Source organism: Pipistrellus kuhlii, unplaced genomic scaffold, assembly GCF_014108245.1.
Source record: "Pipistrellus kuhlii isolate mPipKuh1 unplaced genomic scaffold, mPipKuh1.p scaffold_m20_p_22, whole genome shotgun sequence".
Taxonomy (NCBI): Eukaryota; Metazoa; Chordata; class Mammalia; order Chiroptera; family Vespertilionidae; genus Pipistrellus; species Pipistrellus kuhlii.
The window spans coordinates 10,551,465-10,578,704 of NW_023425521.1; the positions used below are offsets into that span (position 1 = coordinate 10,551,465).

The 27,240-nt window shown below is 37.2% G+C and overlaps 1 protein-coding gene across 2 annotated transcripts in view; it reads left to right on the plus strand.

The window, feature by feature from the left end:
• Nucleotides 1-27,240, plus strand: part of VMP1 (vacuole membrane protein 1) — a 99,564-nt gene that overhangs the window by 20,770 nt on the left and 51,554 nt on the right. The window contains exons 6-7 of one of the 2 annotated variants that reach the window (XM_036451481.2): nt 16,729-16,896; nt 23,780-23,911. In XM_036451481.2, the coding sequence (XP_036307374.1) occupies nt 16,729-16,896; nt 23,780-23,911 (300 nt within the window). Of the gene's footprint in view, nt 1-16,728; nt 16,897-23,305; nt 23,360-23,779; nt 23,912-27,240 lie in introns of those variants that run through there. The other variant, XM_045586377.1, reaches the window with a different exon arrangement.

A 27,240-nucleotide genomic window follows, 5' to 3' on the forward strand; every position in this document is an offset into this window, starting at 1 on the left:
GCAAATGTGTAATAAAAAAATGTTTTCAGTAAGTATTAGTATAGACTATCCATTTGTGAACTTTGGCAGTTATAGAATAGAGAAAAATAAGCAGGAAACCAGAGGCAAAGGAGAATCAAATAAAGGTTTTACAAACTTGATCTGTGTATTATTTTAGAAGTCATTCCAAATAATCTCTGATTAGGTTGTAAAAACACTTTCTTGATGATAGAAGGTCAACATTTTGTCAAATATACACTGAGAGGCCAGATTATTATGACCACCCCGTCAGTACTTTGTTGGTCCACCTTTTGCCTTTAATACTGCGGCAGTTATTCTTGGCACTGACTCCATGAGATGTTGAAAGGGGATGCGAGGAATCTGACACCATGGCTGATGAATAGCACTGTCCAATTCTGTGAGATCTGATGGTTGTGGAACCAGCTGCCTGATGGCTTTTTTAACTTCGTCCCACAAATGCTCAATTGGACTGAGATCTGGTGATTATGGGGGCCACCTAAGCGAGGTAAAGTCTCCCTCATGCTCTTGAAACCACTCCTGCACAGTACGAGCACCATGGCATGGCGCATTGTCTTGTTGGAAGAAGCCACCTCCATTGGGATACACCATCAACATGATAGGATGAACTTGATCAGCAACGATTCTCGAAAATAAGACATCCTCCGAAAATAAGAACTACTTACAGGTTTCCTTTGAAATATAAGGCATCTTCCCGAAAATAAGGCCCCCCCTAGGCTAAACATGAGAGATTTGGTCCACTGATTCTGAAAGAAATGGAGTCACAAGAAATTCACCAGGAAATTCAGGAATTGGATTGTTAAGATTATGTTCCAGATGATGATGACACAATTGTCATTGAATAAACGAGTAAATTCTTGATACTGTAGGATTCACAGTCTGGTTTGTGTTGACAACTACCGTACTACTGTACTGTATACAAGTAATAAATTTCCTTTATTTTCATTTAACAATAAATGTGTACCATATTCTTCATGGAAAAATAAGACATCCCCTGAAAATAAGACCTAGCGCATCTTTGGGAGAAAAATTAATATAAGACATTGTCTTATTTTCGGGGAAACAGGGTAGATATGTTGTGCTATTCAGACGTTGTTCCACACGAATTGAAGGGCCCAAATCATGCCAGGAAAACATGCCCCAAACCATTACACTGCCCCCACCAGCTTGAAGGGTTGTACTCATGCATGCGGGGTGCATGCTTTCATGCTGTTTCCGTGAAATTCTCACTCTGCCACCTGCATGATGCAACTGGAAACGTGATTAAGTGGACCACATGACTTTTTTCCAATGCTCTGTCCAATCCTTGTGTTCCTGTGTGAATTGGAGACGTTTTATCTTGGTAACTGCAGACAGCAAAGGTGTTCGAATAGGCCTTCAGCTTCCTTATCCTATACGATGCAGTGTACGGCTAATTTGCCTACAGATACCAGGTGGTCATAATAATCTGGTCATAATATAATAATAATAATATACATAATAATCTGTATATTTATTGATTTCAAAGAGGAAGGGTGGGAAGAGAGGGGAAAAAAACACACACCAATAATGAGAGAAAATCATTCATCAGCTGCCTCCTGTACGTCCCCCACTGGGATCTGAACCCACAGCCTAGGCCTATGCCCTTACCTGGAATCGAACTGTGACCTCCAGGTTCATAGGTCAACATTGAACCACTGAGCTGCACCAGCTGAGCAGCCATTTCTTTTGTTTTATATTTGTGAAATGTGACTGTGTTTGGATAGTTCTAATTACAGACAGTCCTCAGGTTATGTTGCACTCAACGTAGGTTGTTTTGTGGTTGCATCGCCATCTCCCATTTATACAAAAAAAAGTTCTGTCATTTCAATGTATGTACAAATGTGCTTTATGTTTTTTATTATTTATTTACCACAAGTAAAGGTCAGGTATTGTTATCTTTTAAATTTTTTTACTGTCTCACTTCATTACTGCTATGATTGTGCTCCATGTGAATGACGGAGATGCTTATGTAGGTGGGTTCCGACTTACAGCGAAAATCACATTACATCCTGTGCCATAGGAATGGATCTCCGTAGTAACCTGAGGGCCTCCTGTGTACCTTCTTTCTTTTATGAGGCATTACATAATCCTCACAATTCTCATGTTATACATTTTTGAGTTTAAGTTCTAGTCAAAAAAACAAGTGGTTGCCGAAACCGGTTTGGCTCAGAGGATAGAGCGTCGGCCTGCGGACTGAAGGGTCCCAGGTTTGATTCCTGTCAAGGGCATGTACCTTGGTTGTACCAGTAGGGGGTGTGCAGGAGGCAGCTGATTGATGTTTCTCTCTCATCAATGTTTCTAACTCTCTATCCCTCCCTTCCTCTCTGTAAAAAAAATCAATAAAATATATTTTAAAAAACACACAAGTGGCCATGTTAGGAGAATACCACTAAATGCTGATCTGAAAGTATTACTTTATTTACTAAAATATTAGATACCTATATATCTGCCTTTTAAATGGGAAGTTTGTCTTGATTTTTAAGTTATCAATAAACAATTTTACTTATTCTGTATTAGTTTCAGATGTGCAGGATAGTGGTTAGACAGTCATATACTTTACAAAGTGGTACCCCCAGTATTTCAAGTACCCACCCGTCCCCATACATAGTTACAATATTGACTGTATTCCCTATGCTGTAATTTATATCCCTCTGACTATTCTGTAACTACAATTTGTACTTCTTTATCCCTTCACCTTTTTCATCCAGACCTCCAAACTCTTTCCTCTGGCAACCATCAGTGTGTTCTCTGTTATCTATGAGTCTATTTCTATTTTATTTTGTTCTTTAGATTCTACATACAAGTTAAATCATATGGTATTTTTCTTTCTCTGTCTGATTTAACTTCACTTAGCCTAATACCCACTTTTTATGGTCCATTTATGCTGTTACAAAAGGTAAGATTTCATTTTTTATGGCCAAATATTATATACCACAATTTCCCCTCCCCGCACGCCCCCCCCCCACTTGTTTGCTGATGGATATTGTATTGCTTCCATATTTTGGCTATCCTATCTAATAAAATGGTAATATGCAAATCACCGTCACTCCATCACAAAGATGGTGGTGCCCATCCTCTCAGCCCCGCCAGAGTCCTCGGGTTCAGGGGTGAGGTGGGCTGGGGTGGAAGGGCAGCCGCTGAGAGCGGGCAGCTTGAGTGGCCTGGCAGAATGCTTGCTTTGTTGCCACAGCGACAGCAGCTGGGGCAGGAGGAACACTTGCATTGTCACCCTGGCGACGAGGCAGATGTTTCGTGCCTGGCCATGGATGGGCCCCTGGGCCATGGAGAGCCTCTGGGTAGCGGGTGAGGAGCAATCAGGCCCCGCAGAGAGCTACTGGCACACAGATTCACGCACAGGGCTACTAGTTGGAAATAAGCTGCTGTGAACATGGGGGTGCATATATTCTTTCAAATTAGTTTTAATGGTCAACAAATGGACTTCAGGAGGTCTTTTAATTCCCTAAAATACTGTAAATATTGCTATGTGTCTTTGCAAGCATGCATCTTTCTGGCAAAAAGGACGTATAGTCTCTAACTCATAAAAGGTTAAGAAGCAGCCACTCTGTTAGAACATTTTTTCTAAGTTGTCTATATTTGGCTGCCACTAGGTGGCATTGCTCATACAACCAATACACTACTATATGTGCAGGTTCTATTCTGGATGAAGATGAAACCCTTCAAAAACTTATATTAGAAAGATATTCTATTTATCTTTATTTATGCCTGTGTAATACCAGTTAATGCATGTGAGTGAAAGTAATTTTCTCAATAGTTTTCCATATGCATTAATTACTTTAACAACAGTCAAGGCATAATTCCATCTTTTTCTTTAATATTTAAGAATGTGCAGGATATTGAAGGTGATCTTGTTATAGGACTAACATCTTTCATTTCTGTCATGGGTGGTAAATAGGGTACATTCAGAGTTAAACAACTGGGTTTGAATGCCCAGACAAATTATTTCTAACTAGAGGCCCAGTGCACAAATCGTGCACAGGGTGGGGGGTGACCACAGGAAGTTGGCTAGCCAGAAAAGGGACTGTGGGGCCATAGAAAGTTGGCTGTGAGAGCGCACTGACCACCAGGGGGAAGCTCCTGCATTGAGGGTCTGCCCCCTGGTGGTTAGTGTGCATCATAGCGACTGGTCAGCTGGTCATTCCAGTTGTTTAGTCCTAACTGTTGCATAGACTTTTCTATATATAGATGGTGATATTTGGTGAATTTATTCATGTTTAAGCCTCATTTTATTCAATTTTAAATGAAATAATAATACCTATTATTAGGTGTTTTGAGGATTAAATGAAATAACAGATGTATGCACTTTTCAGCTCAGTGACTAGTATATGTAAAATACTCAATAAATTGTAGCTGCTATTATTATATTATTATCTTTACTCTGATTTTGTTTTTAAAAAGCAACCATTTTTAATTTACAGGCTTTAGCTGTCATTCTTAAGAAATTATAAGTGCCCTGGCCATTGTGGCCCAGCTGGCTGAGCGTCATCCTGTGCACCAAGAGGTTGCTGGTGCGATTCCCCCTCAGGGCAAATGGCTGGGTTTTTGGCTCAATCCCCGGGGTGGGTCCTGCAGGAGGCAGTCTCTCAATTTTTCTCTCTTTCTCATTGATGTTTCACTCTATCCTTGCTTCCTCTCTTAAAAATCAATGAAAACATTTTAAAAATAAAGAAATTATAAGCAACATTTCCTACAGTTGATTTTAATGTAGCAGTATGCCATAGCATAGTTTAAAATCACTGATCATTTTCATTTCCAGTGATGATAGACTAGGTAATTTGGATAACTCTTGTGAAAGTATCATAAAAAGATCGATAAAATTAAAAAAAAATCTGTTTAAAGGCATCATAGAGATGAGAAAAGAGCAAATAATGATAAGGTTAATATCTTGTTACAGAGAAAACCCAGAAAAGTGAGACTGGCCAAGGATATATCCTGGCAAACCTGTCTTCTGTGGGACCACAGGAGTACACGGGAAGAAGCATGTTGAGCTTGGGAGTCAGTGAACCAGCCACTTTCCGAGGACTTACTAGTACACATGGCACATGCATTAGATCTGCTCACTCCTCTTCTCTGACTGACAATGTCACACTTAACATGGTGTTTTAGAAAAGACCACTGCAGATACTTGAATGGTATAGAAAACTAGCAAGGGAACGAAACGCTTTACATAAAAAGTAAATTGCAAGAATTTTTCCAAATGAGCTGCCTGATAGCAAGATTTAGTTCCTTTTTTTTTTTTTTTTTTTTTTTTTTTTTATACAGTGAGGAAGGGAGAGGGATAGAGAGCTAGAAATATTGATGAGAAAGAAACATCGATCAGCCACCTCCTGCACACCTCCCACAGGGGATGTGCCTGCAACCAAGGTACATGCCCTTGAGTCCGTAGGTCGACGCTCTATCCACTTGAGCCAAACCAGTTTCGGCAGATTTAGTTACAATTTTATGGTTTGTTTTTTTTCTTTTTCTTTATTTTTATTATTGACACTATTACAGATGTCCCCGTTTTGCCCATCTCTACTCAGACCTCCCCCCCCCCGCAGATATTAACCATTGATACTTGCATTTATTACATACAAGTTTTTATAACATTGCAATCCCTTTGAGAAATAATTTATGAATTAAATTTAGATTGTTATAAATAGTTGGGAGAAGTAATGGGATTATTTCAGTATCCACCTTATAATTATTTTTAGTACTAGAAAAACATGACTCATAATCCTGTAAACAACCAGATTAACAAACAAACAAACAAAAAAACCACAGGAACTTTGTTTGGTACTTGATAATGGGAAATGTATCTCAGACATTCTCCCTATACATTGTAATTATTCATCAAATTACAAGACAAGCAGACAAAGAGCCATTTGTAGGCTCTGTTTGCAATTGATGATTTATAAAATTTGTTCCACTTAATAATAACAAAGAGAATGAATTCTGCAAGCATTGACAAGTCCCAAATAATGTGATGTATGAACAGTTTTTGACACCAGGTGGAGCAGTTTCCTGAAGAAAGGCTTAACAAAGCCTACATTTCTTCCAAATCAGGCCAGCTCCCAGACAAAGAAGCCCAAGAGCAAAAACTGTCAACAATCATTTTATAATTTTAATAGATACCCAAATATTCAGCTATAAATAGAAGGTTGAATATATTTTACAGATAACTTTTGTCTTTGGCTTCTCCTTGAACCATTTGGGAATCAAAGGGGAGAGATTCAAAGTATAGAGTTGTCCTAACTACATGCAGTTGGGGTTTAGCAAAGTATTAGGACTGTTTAATTACATTGTGGAATAGATCTGGTTTTCTTAGCAGCTGCAACATGAAGGCATTATTATCTGAATGGTACAGGTTGTTTATTCAATATGACCCTTTTAACAGAAAACATTTTTTGCTCTTTGTTATAAGTACAAAGAAAGTTGTGAGATATTTTTCCTTGTGTAAGATTCAGAGGCAGGGAGCTATGGGGGGCGGGGGGCGGGGGGGGGGGGGAAACAAGTGTAATAATCTGAGCAATAAAGATTTATTAAAAAAAAAGATTCAGAGGCAGTTTCTGCTTTAAAGTTTAGAATTTTTTCATTACTAAACTATGTGGTAAAAATTACACATTTAAAAAATCTGACATCTTGATTGCTATCGAATATTTATAGAGCACCCTGTTTCTTTACTGTATTGTATGGATATAATTCTTTATAGACTACTAGAGGCCCAGTGCATGAAATTTGTGCACTTGCAGTGAGGGGGGTCAGTCGGACATCCTTAGCACTGCTGCGGAGGCGGGAGAGGCTCTGCCACCACCACTGTGCTCGCCAGCCATGAGCCCGGCTTCTGGCTGAACGGTGCTTACCCAATGGGAGCACACTGACCACCAGGTGGCAGCTCCTGTGTTAAGCGTCTGCCCCATGTTGGTCAGTGCGCATCATGAGAACCAGTCATTTCGCTGTTTGATCAATTTGCATAATTGTGTTTGACCATTTGTTCAACTGTTCAACCAGTCACTATGATTCGCACTGACCACCAGGGGGCAGATGCTCCGACTGGTAGGTTAGCTTACTGCTGGGGTCCAGCTGATCAGAACTGGGCAAGATGGGCCAGACATGCCCTGGGGCCTTCCCTCGGTCCCTCCTCAACCTCAGTTGTGCACCTACGGGATCCCTTGGCCTGGCCTGCGCCCTCTTGCAATCCAGGACCCCTCCAGTTTCGGCAGATCCCCACAGGTCAGGCCGAAGGACCTCACCGGTGCACGAATCCATGCACCAGGCCCCTAATATAGGATTATAAAGCTATTTTTTTCTTCTGTATAGACATTTACTATGCTTTTCGACACACGGCTATTGACTGCCTAAAGTAATTATTATTTGGAAAATGCATCTCTGTGAATTGAAATGAAAGTGTGGCAGTTTAAGTAAGAGAAATATTGTAGTTGTTTAATGCCACCAGGTGGTATAAACTTTTTTCTTTTTTTTTAATTGTTAGGCAACCTCTTTACCTCTTTTTCTGCTTGACTTCTGATTGTTGCTTCATTGTTCAATGTCTGTGCCTCTATAAGAGACAAAAGGGTAGAGATTGCCAAAAGTAAGGTTCTGGTGTGACTTGGTTCTGCTCTGTAGAGGTATAATGACTCTGCCTGTAAGCAGGCGGTGACTCAGGGCTCTTCCCGGAAGGCCAACAGGCCTTTCTTAGAAAAGATTTGTTTGCCCTTTTTTGATGAGTGCATGATCTGCTCTTCACCCTGTCTTTCCCCGAGGAGTGACTCATGTATTAACTCTCATGAGCATCACCACATCAAAGAAGAAACCAAGGTCTGCAGGACGCGGGGCTGGGTTTTCACCAAACAAAGGGGTATGCACAGACTGGAAAACTTCCTGCCCTAAGTCACTATTAATGTGTGCTGAAGTCAAAGCTGAGATACAGTGTAGCTAAAATCTGTTCTGGTGGGTATAGATTTTAACAATATATAGCCTTTTTTAAAACTGATGGAAGTATGTAGTCCATTTCTCCTGAACACTTAAATCAACTTTATGATCAAAAGTTGCTTAAAGCCGAAAACCAGTTTGGCTCAGTGGATAGAGCATTGGCCTTCGGACTGAAGGGTCCCAGGTTCAATTCCAGTCAAGGGGCACGAAGCTTGGTTGCGGGCACATCCCCAGTGTGTATGTGTAGGGGCGGGGGTGCAGGAGACAGCTGATTGATGTTTCTTTCTCATCAGTGTTTCTAACTTTCTATCTCTCTCCCTTCCTCTCTGTAAAAAAATAAAATTTATATATATATTTTTTATTTATTTATTTATTTATTTATTTATTTTTAAGTTGCTTAAGTTGCCCTGGCTGGTTTGGCTCAGTGAATAGAGCGTCAGTTTGTGGACTGAATGGTACCCTGTTTCCCCGAAAATAAGACAGTGTATTATATTAATTTTTTCTCCCAAAGTTGCGCTAGGTCTTATTTTCAGGGGATGTCTTATCTTTCCATGCGCTAGGTCTTATTTTCGGAGGATGTCTTATTTTCGGGGAAACACGGTACTAGGTTCGATTCCTGTCAAGGGAACATGCCTGGGTTGTGGGCTTGAACCCCAGTAGGGGATATGCAGGAGGCAGCCGATCGATGATTCTCTCTTATCATTGCTGTTTCTATCTCTCCCTCTTCCTTCCTATCTGAATTGTTCCCCCTCCAAAAAAAATTGCTTAGGATTAGAAAAGAAAAGTGAAACGTCTTTATTTATGGACTGATTCATATAATAAAAATGACTTCAAAGACAGACCCTTCATTTTGCAGGCCAACGCTCTATCCACTGAGCCAAACCAGTTTCAACAATCACAATTATTATTGTTAGACTTCTGATCAAATGAGGAATCTGAGAAGTCGGATTACCTATAGTAACAGCTTCAAAAAACGGAAACCCACATTAGCCAATGCCCAGATTACTGCTTTGACACACTGTACTGCATTTTATAGAGAAAGACTACAGGCTTAATTTGTAAACTTGAAACTTTTTTTCACAAAAAGAATATAAACACTAGTTGAATTTCCCAGAGCCCATTTGGAGCCAATAGTTTATTCTCCAGCCTTCTAGAATCTGCTGTACACCATAACTTTATTTAAGCTTTCTGACTATAATGAGAAAAGCAAAAATTAAGAGAACTCAAGTAGAATTCCTGTTTGTAAAAGCATTTCTAAAGTAGGGCTTAAAGAAAACAAAGGTTTTGCAAGTCATGCACATAACCATTTGTCATCTTTCATTTATCACCAAGATATTCCTAATGAATCACATTCCAGACGAACCACTGACTCCTTTTGTTCCTTCAGTGAAGGAGTGTGGCAAACAAATGTTTTCCCAGTGAATCAGCGCAGGGTTCCTGGTGTTATTACCTTTGCCCTCAACTTTCCAGACAAAACTAATTGGAAATGTTGCCTTTGGGATCTCACTTGACTTCTCTGTATGGATGATGGATTAGGTTATGAATTGACATTACAGATGTTATGCAAACAACTCCAGTTTTGAGGAATGTTTTATCAGTTCTGAGAGCTGCCTGGAGTAGAAGAATGTCTGTCTGTCTGTCTGCCTACCTGCTCATCTTCCTTACAAAAACTCACATGCACACACTGGACTTTTAATGTTCATATTCTTCATCTTGATTGATAATGAGGCTTGGATAAATTAAGCTCATAATGAATTGATATGACCATTTTAAGTTGTTACTTGTTAAGAAATGTCTCTGGAAGAAAAGGCCCTACAATAAGTTCAAAAGATAGAAAACACTTTTTTTTTTTTTTTTTGGTGAAGCAGCAATGCACATACTAATTTGTCATTTTACTAAATATAATTTTTTTAAGTTAAAATACTTTTTTTCATCAATACCTATATCTGCTCTTATTAGAAATCTTATCCGTGGTCTAACTATGGATTTGCTCTCACCCAGACATAGTCTTGCCTGGCCAAGCACTACATCTTTTATTCTGGACAGGCAGAATTATTCCATTATGAAAACTTTGGAAAATATAATGTAATACAGCTCATGAGACTGGATACATAAGGCTTTGAACTGAAGCAAAACCAGATGTTCGATATGTCACAAATAACTGAAACAATCTTGTTGAGTTGACTTCACTTAGAATGACTATACTGAATTATTCCCACTCCCAATAATGGGCCCTAAAACTGTCACTCTGATGAGAGTATAATATCTCATCACCATCATGAAGTTCAACCTCCTTATCACTACTGGTAAAGGAACCCTCCGCTGATGGTAATTAGGAACTCTCAGAAGCTCTGTGCAATCAGTGAATGTTACTCGTGACCTTGTTGCTAGGGAATTTATAGAGTTTCCTGTGCTGGGGAATAACAGTCTGGGCTGTATATAGCTGTTTGATTTCCTTTTATTACCACCACAAAGAAAAAGGACATAGTCCTTAAATGGAAAAATTAATCTTTGAGGATCTCTATTTGCCATTTTTCCTTAAGTACTCCTTGTATTGATGTTTACCTTGCCACATGATACATTCTTTTAAATGAGCTGAGACTCATTTTACACCCCAGCATACGGTCTATTCTTGCTGAAAAGAATATATATTTGGCTATTACTGAGTGGAGTGTTTTATATTGCTCAAGTCTTTCATATTTATACTAGTTGTCAGTTTACTTGATCTATCAACTAAAAAGAGAAGGACAGCCCTACCTGGTTTGGCTCAGTGGATAGAGCGTCAGCCTGTGGACTGAAGGGTTCGATTCCGGTCAAGGTTCGATTCCAGAAAAGGGCATGTGCCTTGGTTGTGGGCATATCCCCAGTGGGGAGTGTGCAGGAAGCAGCTGATCGATGTTTCTAACTCTCTATCCCTCTCCCCTCTTCTCTGTAAAAAAAAAAAAAAAATATATATATATATATATATATATATATATATATATATATATATATATCAATAAAATGTATTTAAAAAATAAAAATAAAAAGAGAAAGACATTGAAATTCCCAACTATAATTGTAGGATTATTTCTCCTTTCAGTTTTGTCAGTTTTTGCCTAATATATTTTGATAGTCTGTTAAAGGGTACCTCCACATTTGGAATTGTTTTGTTTTCCTGAGAATTAGCCCATTATCATTATGAAATGTCTTTATTCATCTCTAGGAATTCCCTATCCTGAAGTCTCCTTTATCTGATATTAATGTAGTCACTCTGTCTTTTTTGTGATTATTTTAAAGTAGTTTATATTTTTCATTTATTTAGTGTACTTTTGGGTTAAGGTGTTTAATATTACTTATACACAGCATGTACTGGAGTCTTGATTTTTAATCCAGTCTAACACTCTCTGCTTTTTATTTGTGCGTTTGGTACATTTATAGTTAATGTAGTTATCAGTATGGATGGGTTTAAGTCTACCCTCAAAATGTTTCTCCCACCTATTTTTTATTCTTCTTTTCCTACCTTTTTTTTTTTTTTTTTTTTTTTTTTTTTTTTTTTTTTAATGTGCTCTTAACTTTAATTAAGGATTTCCTGGATCTTAGATACCTTTTCTTTCTTTTTTTTTCTTTTTTTTTCTTTTTTAATATATTTTATTGATTTTTTTTTTCTACCTTCTTTGGATTGAGCATTTTTAAAGTATATATAATGTAACCACCTTACAATAGTATACTTCTTTTATCTGTCCCATACTTTATGCTCTTGTCATGTATTTTACTTTTACATATATCATCTTTTTGCTCTAAACAACTAGTTATTTTTTAAAGAGATTTTAAAATGAGGAAGGGTCTTCTATATTTTCAGTGCTCTTCACTCCTTTGTGTACATTAAAATTTCCATCCGGTATCACTTTTCTTCTGAGAATTTCTTTTAACATATATTATACTACAGATCTACTGAAACAAATTCTTTCCCTTTTTTTTTTTTTTTTCCTGAAATGTTTTTATTTCATCTTTATTTTTGAAATATATTTTCCATGGATTCTAAATTGGCAGGTGTTTTTTTCTTTTAAATATTTTAGAGAAATTTTCCCATTGTATTTTGGTTTGAATTATGTCTGATAAGTCTTATCTATATTTTCCTATAGATAGTGTGTTATTTTTATCCCCTCTGATTGCTTTAAGGTTTTCTTGTTATTGCTGAGTTCTAGCAATTTAATATGATATGATCATGATTTTCAGCAATTTGATATGTTTTATTTTTTTTCTCTTGATCCTGACTAATTGGTTGAGTTATTTTAGATCACTGAGCTGATGAATTGGGGTTTTTCATCAAACCTTGAAAACAGTTGACTATTTCTTCAAGTGTGTGTGTGTGTGTGTGTGTGTGTGTGTGTGTTTATTTTTTTATTTTTGCATATAACTCTCCCACACATGCACACACTTTTTCTCTCTAGGATTTCAATCACATGTATATTAGACTGTTTGGTGTTATTTAATAGGTTATAGAGATTAATTTCTTTTTTCTCTTTTTCTTTTTTCTCTTTTTTTTTTTCTTTTTTAAGGACTAGACCATGTTGTCTCCAGGTTCCTCTTTCTTTTTTCTTTTTTTTATATATATATTTTATTGATTTTTTGCAGAGAGGAAGGGAGAGAGATAGAGAGCTAGAAAGGTCAATGAGAGAAACATTAACCAGCTGCCTCCTGCACACCCCTCACTGGGGATGTGCCCGCAACCAACATACATGCCCCTGACCGGAATCGAACCTGGGACCTTTCAGTCCACAGACCGATGCTCTACCACTGAGCCAAACCGGTTTCGGCTATAGAGGTTAATTTCTTTCATAGCCTTCACTCTCTGTTTGAATACTTTCCATTTCCCTGTCTTCAAGTTCTTTATATTTTCTTCTGCAGTTGATGATCTGTCTAATGAATTTTTCTATTCGAATATTATACTTTTAGCTCTAGACGTTCCACTTTGTTCTTTTTTATATACTAGAAGCCGATGCACAAAATTCATGCAAGGGGCTCAGCACTCACAGTCTTGCAGCCCCTGCTTCATCTGGAAGGCGTTCTGTTGTTCGGTCTAATTAGTATATTAGCTTTTTATTATATAGGATTCCGTTTCTTCCTCATCTTAGCAAGACCTCCGTGCTGTGCATGGGCTCCTCCTCTTTGGACTGTAGATTTTACTGTCAGGGTGTGTCTATAAGTCAAGAGCCAGAGTCCTCATATATTATCCTCATTTGTATCCCTTCTCTTAGCAGCCAGTAGTCCTGTGATGCAGTGTCTAAAAAGAAGTGTTCCATATACTTTTATCCAGTTTTCTAGTTGTTTGCTGTAGGAAAAGTCTGTACCAGTTACTTCATGAGCTGAGGTGGAAAACCCTCAGCCACACCCCAGGATCTGTAGTCAATACATACGAATAAATTAAAAAAAAATAAAAAAAATACATACGAATACCTGCATGCTCCCATAAAAACTGTAACACGGTGTTATTTTTATGGTGGTTCTGTCCAGGTAGTCTTTTCTTCTTACACCATAGCTGTTTGTTTGTTCCCATGTTTCTCCATTTTGTATGGTTAAAATGTGATTCCTTCATATTTGATACATAGTAATAGGACTTGTAGGTTTTAGAAAATACACTTAAAAGGTAGTTTGAATATGTATTTCTTTTCAAATGCTTCTAGTAAAAAATATTTTTTTGTTTTTGTTTTTTTATGTAACTAATATTTCAGTCAAGTCAGTTATATTTAAGAATTGAAATGTCAGGTATAGGCTAAATGGACTCTTCAGAATGAACAAAAGACAAGAAGCTAATTTATTTGTATTCGTTTTGTCTGGGAACCACCACATCTGGCTCTAAGGCTGAGTAATCATGACTTACTAGTGTGGTTATGGAAAGTATATATATATCAGTTTAGTTGTGTGAATGAACTGTCCTTTCTTTTAGGGAAAAAAATTCTCATCAGATGGCTGAGAATTTCCCTTTTTAGACACAAAAATCTCATTATTTTATCTCCTAGAAAGGTTTAATTTTTTCTAGAACTCAGAGGGAGACTTTTCCTGCAACCCAAAGGAGACAGTTGTATAGAGATATCATGGACAAACTTGAATTTTTTCTCTTTTACAATATAGAATTTTTTTTATTATTATTATTATTTTAATTTTTTTTTACTGATTATTCAGTGATTCTGAATTCCCCTAACTTTAAACGTGGTATATTATTTTTTAGGATTATAAAATAGTCTTTTTCTTCCCCATTTGTGAAATCTCTTTTGTACATAGTATTTAAAGGAGCAGTTAGATTTCATGGCTAATAATATTTGTTAAGACCTGAATACTCAAAAGCATTCTTTTAAAAAACATACTATAATTACTTTTAAAACTTAGATATTACTATTTATGGATTTCTAGAAATTAAAACGCAAGAAAATGAGGAACCAACTAAAGAATTCTTCACATAGGTTCAGAAAAACCTAATAACTAATTGATTCAGTGCTAAGAGTAGAACTTCATTTCTTAGATTTTATTTGAACAAAAATACCCATTTTGTTAGGGAGGAATGTAGCTTAGATTTATGAATATCTTTTTTCACATTTATATGCAACAAAAATTTTTGTTTTATATAACCTTTTATCTTGATAGCAGTAGGAATTCTTTAGTGTCTTATTTTTTCACTAGATCTTATGCAGTCTTTGAACCACAAATTCTTTCGCTATGTCATTTAAAAAGACACTTATATACAGAGACCCCTTATTGTATGTATACTTTTATATATTATAATTCTACAAATACATCATTTTTCTTCATAATACCCAATGGCTGGTACTTTCTGAGGGTTTACTATATCATCCCTATATCATTTTAGGGTGAACACTTTATATGAATTGACTAATTTCAATCTTACATCCTCAGGATGTAGTTCCTGGGGTATTTTATTATTCCCATTTTATAGATGAGGAAAGCAAGATTCAGAAGATAAGTGGCAGAGGCCAGAGCCTAAACCAGAACATCTGGGTCTAAAGTTATTCTTATGCTTTAAAGTGAATGCTTTTACCATGGGTGTTAGAGCAACATGGTAAGAATGTGCAACTTTTAGGTCTTATACTTCATGAGAACTTTGGAAATTAGCATTGGATTTTATTGGCATATTTGAAGTTTTGGGAGCTGGATAAAACCATAAAATGAGTCTAATTCTCTTGCCTTGCAGAAGAGTAAACTGAAGCCCAGGGAGTTAAGTGAAATAGTCCGACGTCTTTATTTTCTGAGCCTTAATTTACTATTTTCCCAATGATTCCTAAACCTAGCTTATTAGAACATATCCTATTTAAAACTCTAAAGGAACTTCTTTATTAGCATATAGGTTCCCACTCCTACCTATTGTTTTGTTTTTGTTTGGGGTGTTGTTGTTTTTTTAATTGATTTTAGAGAGGCAGGGAGAGGGAGAGAGAAATGGAAACATCAATGATGAGAGAGAAAATCATTGATTGATTGCCTCCTGCATGCCCCCTATTGGGGATCAAGCACCCAACCCAAGAACTAGCATACCCTGACCAGGAATTGTCTCATGATCTCCTGGTTCATTAGTTTACATTCAACCACTGAGCTATACCAGCCAAACAGGAAGTTACATTTTTAACAAACTCCCTTTTTGGTTCTTATGCAGAAACCTCACCTCGGCATACATGTGCATTTGGGAACCCTTGTTTAAAGCTTTATTGTATTATTAACCCATTTTAACCTGTATGATTAAAATATAAGTGAAGTAGTTATTTCACCAGCTGTTTATAAGGACATAAAGTGATATTCTCAAGTTATGCCTGAAAAAATAGGAGCGCAGAAATTTTTATCAACGAGAATGTAAACTACAAATGAAAATATGGCCCAAACCAGTTTGACTCAGTGGTAGAGCATTGGTCTGCGGACTGAAAGGTCCCGGGTTCGATTCCGGTCGAGGGCATGTACATTGGTTGCGGGCACATCCCTGGTAGGGGGTGTGCAAGAGGCAGCTGGTCGATGTTTCTCTCTCATTGACGTTTCTAGCTCTCTCTCTCTCTCCCTTCCTCTCTGTAAAAAAATCAATAAAATATATATATATAATATGAAAAGATTGCTGATCTTATTAAAAAAAAATATGGATAAACAAAATCAGAACCAAGCCAGGAATGATATAGTTTCCAGGGGACAGTGATGGGGGAGGGAGATTGACTATAACAGGGCACAAAGGAACTTTTTGCAATGATGGAAATGTTTTATAATTTGATTCATTATTGTACAGCTAAATATATTTGTCAAAACTCATGTAATATAGCACTTAACCTAACCCTAACGCTAGCCCTAACCTTAACCCTAACCCTAGCCCTAACCCTAACCCTAACCCTAAACTTAGCCCTATCACTAACCTTAACCCTAACCCTAACCCTAAACCTAACCCTAACCCTAACCCTAACCCTAGCCCTAACCCTAACCCTAACGCTTAAAATAAATAAATAAATAAATAAATACTCATGTAATATAAACCCAGAAAAGTGACTTACTATATGTACATTATCAATAAATCTGATTTCTCTTTTTAAACCAAGCCAGGAGGAAATTTTGAGAAGGAGTTTTTCAAATTACCATCTGTAACATTAAATATTTAGTTAAATAGATTCTTGTTCTTTAAAGGCTAAGGTTTTTCTATTAATATATAGCAATTAAAGTATTGTTAAAAGAGCATGTATATTGATGATTCCCTTTTCATTAATATTTCTAACTAGTTTTCTTGTATTTGTTTTACAGGGTCCACATATAGCTTCAGTTACATTAGCTGCTTACGAATGCAATTCAGTTAATTTCCCTGAACCACCCTATCCTGACCAGATTATTTGTCCACCCGAAGAGGGCATTGAAGGATCCGTTTCTTTGTGGAGCATCATCTCAAAAGTTAGGATTGAGGCCTGCATGTGGGTAAGATATCTGTTCTTATATTTGTCTAAAGTTAATCTGCCTGTATAGTTTGTTGTACCTCTTTGAAATTGAGTCCAAACATACCAAGTCAGTAGATAACTAATTCATGAAGCCATTAGCTGCCTATTTCCAAGTAAAACAAATCCTTTAGAGCCTTTTCTGCTCATTAATGGCATTCAGAAAGAAGGCATGAAGCCATAGGTACCAAGTAGACAATAGCAGGGTCAAGGAGTATGGATGATGCAACTATTTTACTTAGTAAAATTTTGCCAATATTTATATGTTTGATAAACACATATCAAGTGCTTATATATTAGTCTCAAATTGGTAAATGTTATGTTTGTCTCCTAAATTTAAATACGTGGTGTTTATTCTTAGGAGACTCATTTTATTCTCTGAATTGTTATAATACTAAAGTAGGGTGAAACATTTCTTCGTAAACCAAGAGTTATTATAGTGGAGGCATCAGACTCTATGGTTGTATATTGTGATCTTACTTTCAGCTGTACTGATGTTTTCTTTTTATTATTTGCTTCAGTATATTTTGGGAAGTTTTTAGACTACATGTTCAGTGGCGAAATGTATTTTAACCCATACAAAACACTTTTTTTTTTAAATATATTTTATTGATTTTTTTTTTGATTTTTTATTTTTACAGAGAGGAAGAGAGAGGGATAGAGAGTTAGAAACATCGATGAGAGAGAATCATTGATCAGCTGCCTCTTGCACACCTCCTACTGGGGATGGGCCCACAACCAAGATACATGCCCTTGACTGGAATCGAACCTGGGACCCTTCAGTTTGCAGGCCGATGCTCTATCCACTGAGCAAAACCGGTTTCGACCAAAACACTTTTTATGTGCTTAAATTTATTCAGGTTGTCTATCATTAAGGAATAGTTCATTTGCTCAAAACTTCCTATTACTGCCCAAACCGGTTTGGCTTAGTGGGTAGACCGTCAACCTGCAGACTGAGGGGTCCCAGGTTCGATTTCGGTCAAAGGTATGTACCCTGGTTGCGGGCACATCCCCAGGTGTGTAGGAGGCAGCTAACAGATATTTCTCTTTCATCGATGATTCTAACTCTCTATCCCTCTCCCTCCCTCTCTGTAAAAAGTCAATAAAGAATATTTTTTTTAAAAACAACTTCCTGTTACTATGTCAATTATTTTTAATTCATCATTTGCATTTATTAAGTTATATATTACCTACAACTTTTTCACTAACAGTTTCTTATCAAATAAAAATTGTGGAACAGCCGAAACCAGTTTGGCTCAGTGGTAGAGCCTCGGTCTGTGGACTGAAAGGTCCCGGGTTCGATTCCGGTCAAGGGCATGTACCTTGGTTGCAGGCACATCCCCGGTGGGGGGGGTGTGCAGGAGGCGGCTGGTCGATGTTTCTCTCTCATCGACGTTTTTGGCTCTCTATCTCTCTTTCTTCCTCTCTGTAAAAAATCAATAAAATATATATATTTTTTTAAATTGTGGAATAGATCACTTAAAAATCTTAACTAAAGAGGAATATGAATACTGTGCCCACAGAAGAGGCAGAGTTTTCAAAGACATCTGTGTGGTAGCAGTTATGTTGTATTTTAAAAGAATTATAAGGGAAATGCCATACATTGAACTTGCTGAATATGAAAGACAGGAAAAATTGTCATATTTCCTGTTACTCTTTCATAAACACTGGAAACGGATTCATTGTACTAGTTGCCTGTGTTTTTTAAATTTGACCACATTAGTCTTTTGATGAAATATTTTTATTAAAATAACAGGAGATACTTGGAACATGCTAGAAAGGGGCTTTGTATATAGACTTTAGTTTTCTATTTTTCTTTTGTTCTTTCAAAAATGATTTATGTAGCTGGATTAACACCAATGCCAATAAAGAAAAGCTTCCATCCCAGCTGGCAGTGGTAACTGTCTCCTACAAACTCCCACAGTGCACATTGTCTGAAGTGCTCATTTGGCCTGGCTTTTCATTCATACTTTAAATTAGTCAACTTGGTTCGTACAGTGGCTTACTTCCCCAAATAAATTTTAAGCTCCTAAAAAAATACAGATTGTGCATTAAATTTGTTACTCCTACAGCACTCAGCATTAGACTTTGCAACTATACAAAAATGTGAATAAATATCGATTGCCCTAGCCGGTGTGGCTCAGTTACTGGGTATCATCCTGTGCACCAAAAGGTTGCTGGTTCAATTCCTGCTCAGGACACATGCCCTGGTTGAGGGCTCAATCTCCAGGGTGGAGTGTCCCAGAGGCAGCTGATTGATGTTCCACTCTCACATCAGTGTTTCTCTAGCTTTCCCTTCCTCTCTAAAAATTAATGAAAAAAATATTTTTTAAAATAATAAATAGATACTGACTAATTGGTTGAATGTTTGCTTTTCATATTTCCTTTTTTGACAACTGTCTTGGGTCAAGTGAAAAATGTGGCACATATCAAGTTGTCTAAATTTTTTCCATTGTTCTTAACGTTTATAAGGACAGTCCTTTCAACAAAGAGTGCTGGGAAAACTGAATATCCACATGCAAAAGAATGAAGTTGGACCGTTACCTTACACCATCTACAAAAATTAACTCAAAGTGCATCATATACATAAACTTAAGAGCTAAAATTATAAAAACTCTTTGAAGAAAATATAGAGAAAAATCTACATGGTTTTGAATTTGGCAATCATTTCTTTTTTTAAGTATTTATTTTTATTGATTTCAGAAAGGAAGGGAGAAGGAGAGATAGAAACATAATTAATGATGAGAGAATCACTGATTGGCTGCCTCCTGCACCTCCCACACTGGGAATGGAGCTTACAACCGTGAGCTCCCGGTTCCTAGATCAACATTCAACTACTGTGACATGCCGGCCAGGATGGCAATCATTTCATAAATGTAACACCAAAAAGTTAGGTAACAAAAGGAAAATTGATTAATTGAACTTTACTAACATTTAAACCTTGCGCATGGAAGTCACTATCAAGAGAGTGAGTCCAGCTGAGGTGGCTTAGTGGTGGAGTGTTGACCCAAGTGTCACCAGTTGATTCCCATTCTGGGCACATGCCCAGGTTACAGGCTCAACCCCCGGGAGGGGGCATGCAGGAGGCCCAGGATCTGTGATTCTCTCTCATCATTGATTTTTCTCTCTCTCCTACTTCCCCTCTCCGAAATCAATAAAAACACATTTTTTTTAAAAGGTGTGTGTGTGTGTGTGTGTGTGTGTGTGTGTGTGTGTGTAATGTGTGGTCAATTAAGTATAAGACTTATAGCTTTTTATTTCATTTCAATTGATAATTTTTAACTTGAAGGAAACTTGTCATAACTTTGAGTCATGATTGCTTTCAGAACAATTTAACATTTGACTTAAGTTTTAGAAGTATGAGGCTGATGTTGTTGGGACATAAAGTGACATTTAATATCACAGTGTGTCCATGGTTTACTCATTCTTGGATGCTTAGAATTGTGTTAGGCAATCACTGTAAGCTATAATTATAGATACTGCGTCAGAGTACATTCCCTGAAGGAATACCAAGGACAGAGAGTGGTATATACATGTCTAGCATAACATCTAACATTGTGTATGGACAACCCATGGATAAATTAACCCACTTAATTTTTAAAAACCTTAAAGTTTTATGAACACATACAGCACTTACCATGTGCTGACCTTTGTTTTAAATGCTTTTCAGTTATTAAGGTGTTCAGTCTCCTTAGTTCTATGAGGTGGGTGCTATTATTATCTCAGTTTTACAAATGGAGAAACAAGCAGAGATGTTGAGAAACCGACCTAAGGACCCAGCTAGTCCAGAGTGGCCCTGAGATTGTTCAGAGTCCATGTTTTGTTTTTTTGTTGTTGTTGTTTTTGTTTGTTTGTTTGTTTTAATATATATTTCATTGATTTTTCACAGGGAGGAAGAGAGAGGGATAGGGAGCTAGAAACATCGATGAGAGAGAAACATCGATGAGAGAGAAACATCGACCAGGTGCCTCCTGCATACCCCCCACTGGGGATGTGCCCACAATCAATGTACATGCCCTTGACTGGAATCAAACCTGGGACCTTTCAGTCCGCAGACCGATGCTCTACCACTGAGCCAAACTGGTTTCGGCCCATGTTTGTTTTTTTTGTTTTTTTTTAATATATTTTATTGATATTTTTTACAGAGAGGAAGGTAGAGAGATAGAGAGTTAGAAACATCGATGAGAGAGAGACATCTATCATCTGCCTCCTGTACACCCCCTACTGGGGATGTGCCCGCAACCAACATACATGCCCTTAACCAGAATCGAACCTGGGACCTTTCAGTCTACAGGATGACGCTCTATCCCCTGAGCCAAACTGGTTTCGGCTGGAGTCCGTGTTTTTAACCACAGTTTTGCCGACTCTCTCCAGCGACCCCCCCCTCGTGATTTTGTTATTGTTCAGTGTTTCTATTGTAGATATTTGCTAATAAAAATCAAGAAATTCCTAAGTGATGAGAAGAAGAAAAAAGTTTTAGGAGTTCATGTTTTAAATAAAATATGATAGTTAACTTTTCTTTCTACTTTTAATTATGGAAAAAAATTTAAGTGCATAGAATTATATTATTAAATAGACATATTGTTCCCCAACTTCAACTAATATTAACTCCTGGCTAATGCTGTTTTATATATACCCCTCCTCATTCTGCTCTCAGTTATCTTGAAGCATATCCTACATAACATATCACATTTCATCTGTAAATATATCTACTATAGAACTTTAAAAAACCACCTAAGAGAAATTAGGAATAGCCTCTTCAAATTAGTTGAACAGTTAGTATTCAAAATTTTTTGGTTGTATTTATTTATTTTATTTTATTTTCAAATTTATTTGTTATTGAAACTGGATTGTGCCGAAACCGGTTTGGCTCACTGGTAGTGTCGGTCTGCGGACTGAAAGGTCCCAGGTTCGATTCCGGTCAGGGGCATGTACATTGGTTGCGGGCGCATCCCCGGTGGGGGGTGTGCAAGAGACAGCTGGTCGATGTTTCTCTCTCATCGACGTTTCTAGCTCTCTATCTCTCTGCCTTCCTTTCTGTAAGAAAATCAATAAAATATATTAAAAAAAAAAAAAAAAGAAAGAAAGAAAGAAACTGGATTGTTTGTCAAGTGTAGTTTCCCACAGCCCTGATTTTACTGATTGTATTCTAGTTGGTATAATTTAAGTATGTTTCTATATTTCCTATATTTCCTGTGAGTTGATAGTTAGATTGAGAGGCTTGAAAAAATTTTCTTTCTGGCAAGAATATACTTCAGAGCCTTGTGTATTTCTGTCACAAGGTACAGTAATGTCTGGTTGTCTTTTGTGTGTATGATATTAGCACTATTACTATATGTTCATTATTTTATTAGGGGTTATAAAATAGGAGTATCCCAATTGCATTATTTTTTCTTTAGTTATTGACTGAAATAACTTTATAAAGAGAAACTTATCAGCAATTTAATTTCCCTGAGATATCATTCATATAGGTAAGATAGGATAAATAATTGATCTTTTTCTTTCCAGTTTTTAAAATAGTAAGTTGGTCTAACACACTCCAAAGTTGACTGACTTTAATTTTTCCTGTTTAGTAAAGTATGGTTTGTTTTGTTCTTTTGTCCTTCTCTCTGTTTTTTTTAACTAACTATAGCCTTATTCTTTCTTCAGAACTCTTGATTCACATGTGGGTAATGCAGTTTCACTTGGATCATTGATTCTACACATTGAAATGTAGCACCGTGAACACAAAATCTTTGAATTTGATTATGTATCTTGGGGATTCTTTTCAAGGCATTTGTAGGCAAAGCCACAGTTTGACAAAGCAAACAGAAAGGCCTAAAGTTGCTTCTTAGAACTAGCACATGCATTTTTCATTCACTCTGACTTGGGACAGAGAAGGATGGCTGCAAGTTGAGAATTTTCCTGGAGGCTATATGCCTCCTGCAGTATTACCTATGCTATGTTTGAGCCATGTAAGTTCAAACCAAGTTCCTGATTCTTTTACCTTTGTTTTTACCCTTAGATGTTGAGTTTGTTGGGGGGGGGGGGGGGAGGAATTCTCTTCAAAAACAAGAATCTACAAAGAGACTAAAACATGAGTCACTCGATGTCCTAAGGAAATATAAACATTTTCCTGTGGTTAAAATTTATCCATCCTAATGTTGTTTTCAAGGGGCTTTCTGACCACAGTTTGTTAAAATTTTTAACTCTGCACTAAAAATTCTGTTGGGATTAAAGCAACATTCTAAATATCAGATTTCCTAGGAAATATTTGTCTAATAGCTAGATCAGTGAATGCTCATCACCAAATCATTTGAATATTTTAAAAGGGGGAGAAATGACAAAAAAATAGAGTATAAGTAGAGCTCAGGCTAGGTGGCTCAGTTGGTTGGAGGCTTATCCCATACACCAAAAAGTTATTCCAGATGTCGTCCCCGTCCGAGAAACTGTATGGGAGGCAACTGGTGATGTTTCTCTCCCTCCCTCCCTCCCTCCCTCCCTCCCTCTCTCTCTCTCCCTCTCTCTCTCTCTCTCCCTCCCCCCCCACTTCCTCTCTGTCTAAAAATCAATTAAAAAACATATCCTTGTGTAAGGAATATAAAAAAAATTAGAATAGAAGTAGATATGCAAGAGAACTAACATTAATTTCATGTCTATAATACACCAGGATTGTCTGACAGTTTTATGTATAGCATCTTGCCTGGTATTGCCTTGGTTAGTATGGGGGCCAGGATTCCTCCTAATTATGTACTAGTATATGCTTTTCTCACTTATGCCTACATCTCAATATACTTCTAGTGATATCGAAAAATATAGATTTGATGTGTTTAGTGTCACTGTATTGGGAACAGAATCTTATGTGATTGTTTTGGTTTTTGACATAGGGTGTCGGTACAGCAATTGGAGAGTTGCCTCCGTATTTCATGGCCAGAGCAGCTCGACTCTCAGGTGCTGAGCCAGATGATGAAGAGTATCAGGAATTCGAAGAGATGCTGGAGAATGCAGAGGCTGCGCAAGTAAGAGCAGTGAGCAGGGGGGAAGGGGAGATAATTAGAATACTTCAATTATCCCCAAAGAGTTTATGATTAAGGTGAAATTGTTAGTAGTTTCTTTGAAGAAGACTGCTAATGTGAAAACAAAATTATACATGGTTTGGGATAGAACATTCAGAAAAGATGAAATATACAAGTGATTATCACCTTGATTTTATTTTATTTTTTATTTTTTAATATATTTTATTGATTTTGTACAGATAGGAAGGGAGAGAGATAGAGTTAGAAACATCGATGAGTCATTGATCAGCTGCCTCTTGCACACCCCCTACTGGGGATATGCCCGCAACCAAGGTACATGCCTTTGACCGGAATCGAACTCAGGACCCTTCAGTCCCCAAGCCGACGCTCTATCCATTGAGCCAAACCGGTTTCAGCATCACCTTGATTTTAGAATAAGGAAATATAGAAAGTGTCAACAAGACAACTCAGACTCGGCTAAAACACCTTGCCAGAAAATTAGTTAATTTCATGTCAGTGAGTTTAAGGAGTTGAAACATTCTTTATTATGAGTTTATAAATATAGTAAGTTCTCATTTAACATAGTTATTAGGTCTGCAACTTTAACAAAATGACAAATAATGAAACAAATAATGAAATAATATCGTTTTTGAGGGAAACGATATTATTCAAGGACCTGCTGTTTTACTAAGCAGACTATTGAATAAATAAGGGGGACAAAGGATGAGTCCAAAATAGTAGAACTTCCAAATTAATATTTTGAAAGCAAGATCAACACAGTTTACCGTGTTTAGATGAAATTATTTGGAATCTACCAATAAGAAAGAACAATTGAGAGAAAGTTGTTCTTTTCTTTTTTTTTTTTTTAAAGTTTACTTTATATATATATATATATATATATATATATATATATATATATATATATATATATATATTATTGACTTTATACAGAGAGGAAGGGAGAGAGATAGAGTTAGAAACATCGATGAGAGAGAGTCATCGGTCAGCTGCCTCTTGCACACCCCCTACTGGGGGTCAGCTGCCTCTTGCACACCCCCTACTGGGGATATGCCCGCAACCAAGGTACATGCCCTTGACCGGAATCGAACCCGGGACCCTTCAGTCCCCAAGCCGACGCTCTATCCATTGAGCCAAACCGGTCCCGGTGAGAAAGTTATTCTTTATCAGTGAGCAAGGAAAAGACTTTTTACATTTGAGTGCAAACCATATATCAACCTGTATTTTAATGTTACAATAGGTATTTTAGTCTTTTCAGGAAAATTCCTAAGAATATTATTAACTGAGTCTCCATCTTAGGGATGACAACAGAAATCAAAATAGACCTAAATAAAAGGACATAAAAGAAAGATATTTGAAAAACTGTATATAAAATACATTGCTCTCCCCAGATTTGTTCATTAATCTCTGAAGTTGTTTGAAAAATTGTTTTGTTGTCATGTGATTTTAAGTATGTATGTCCACATACATGCACACACATTTTTTTTCTTCTTTTAAATATATATTTTATTGATTTTTTTTTTTGCCCCCCTTCCTCCCTCCCTCCCCAGAGTTTTGTGTCCATTGGTTGTACTTATATGCATGTATAAAAGTCCTTCGGTTGATCTATTATCTCCCCCAGATTTTCCTCCCCTCCCCACTGTAATTTGACAGTCTACTTGTTGATATACTGTCTCTATATCTCTCTTTTGGTTCATCAGTTTATAATGTTCTTTATCATCCACAAATAAGTGAGGTCATGTGGTGTTTCTCTTTCATTGATTGGCTTATTTCACTCAGCGTGATGTTCTCTAATTCCATCCAGGTTGCTGCAAATGATGAGAATTCCTTCTTTTTATGGCAGCATAGTATTCCATTGTATAGATATACCACAGTTTTTGGATCCAATCATCTGCTGACGGGCACCTAGGCTGTTTCCAGCGCACACATTTTTTTGAGGAGGAATGAGTTCCTATTTTCTTCTCAGTGGAATCTGAGATCCAAGAAACCATTGCCACGAGGGGTGGAAACCTATTTTAATGGCAGGTGGACTTTGGTAAAAAGGTTTTAAGTGGAAAATCAACCAAGAAGAGTTATAGTTTTTAAGTGAAAACGAATGTTCAAATATGACTATAGAATCTATGTATATATAAAAGCCTAAGTGACCAGTTAACTGTTCACTATGATACGCACTGACCACCAGGGGGGCAAAAGCTCAGTGCAGGAGCGCCAGACACAGGGCTCACAGCTGGCGGGCACCAGTGACCCGAGCCTCTCCCGATCAGTACTGACTGGGCGTGAGCCCAGGGCAGATGCAGCAGGACCGGGGTGAGTGGGAGTGACAGGCAGGTGCAGCAGGTGGTGTTGGACTGCCAGTTTCAACCCAGTTCTCACAAGCCATGCCAAGAGACCCCATCAGTGCACGAGTCCAAATATAAAGCAAATTTATCAGAGCTGTGAACCTCTACTCTGTGTGGTAAAGTGTCCTGGTATCTGCTTTACCTTATCTGTCAAAGCATATTCTGCCTCTCTTACATCAGGATGCTTCTATTAAGGCTAAAAATTATTTCTAATCCAGATAACTTTTAAATGTTTTTAATGCTTTTTAAATTCCAGATTTGACCTGTGTTTACTCTGAAGTAGCATGAAAAATGTACCCTTTTAATTTTATAGAAAACTACAAATCTAGAATATCTTATCTCCTTATTTTTACGTGTTTAGAAGTAGAGTTAGGACCAGAACTCAGAAGCTTTCCTCAAAGCCTGGTGATTCTTGTTCTTTGGTTTATATGTAAAGATAAGGCACATAAAAGCTGAATGGAAGCTGTGTAGGGGCGAGGAGTAGGAGGGTCAGGCTTCCTTATTTATTAAAACCTCCATGTATTAGTTCCTGTAGATCTTTCCTTTGGGTATTCCTGCAGTTGACATTCTGAAGTGAGGCTGAGGAATGGGAGTTAGAATTCTCTATTTACAGGACTAAGTCAGTTTTCACTTACCCTGCTTTGTGATCATTCTGTGGCTACCTGCACACACATGTCCTGAGCCCAGAACTTTTGGTTCACTTTGTCTGGAGACTATACCTTATCTGTAGATAGTACTTGATGTTTTCCATGGGGCTAGGGAGGAAGTTGTCTGTGCTAAGTAGGAGTGGAACCTAGGAGTCTGGTTTTTATACAGTCTCCTTGTTTTCAGCCTTATCCCAGTCTCTTCTGCAGTTCTGCTGAAGATCTTTTTGGAGTTCAATAGTACAAATCACTTTTCTTCTCTTCCATATCTTGCACTGCAGGTTCTCACGTATAATTAATGTTAGTTTCATCAAAGAGACAGTTCATGTTT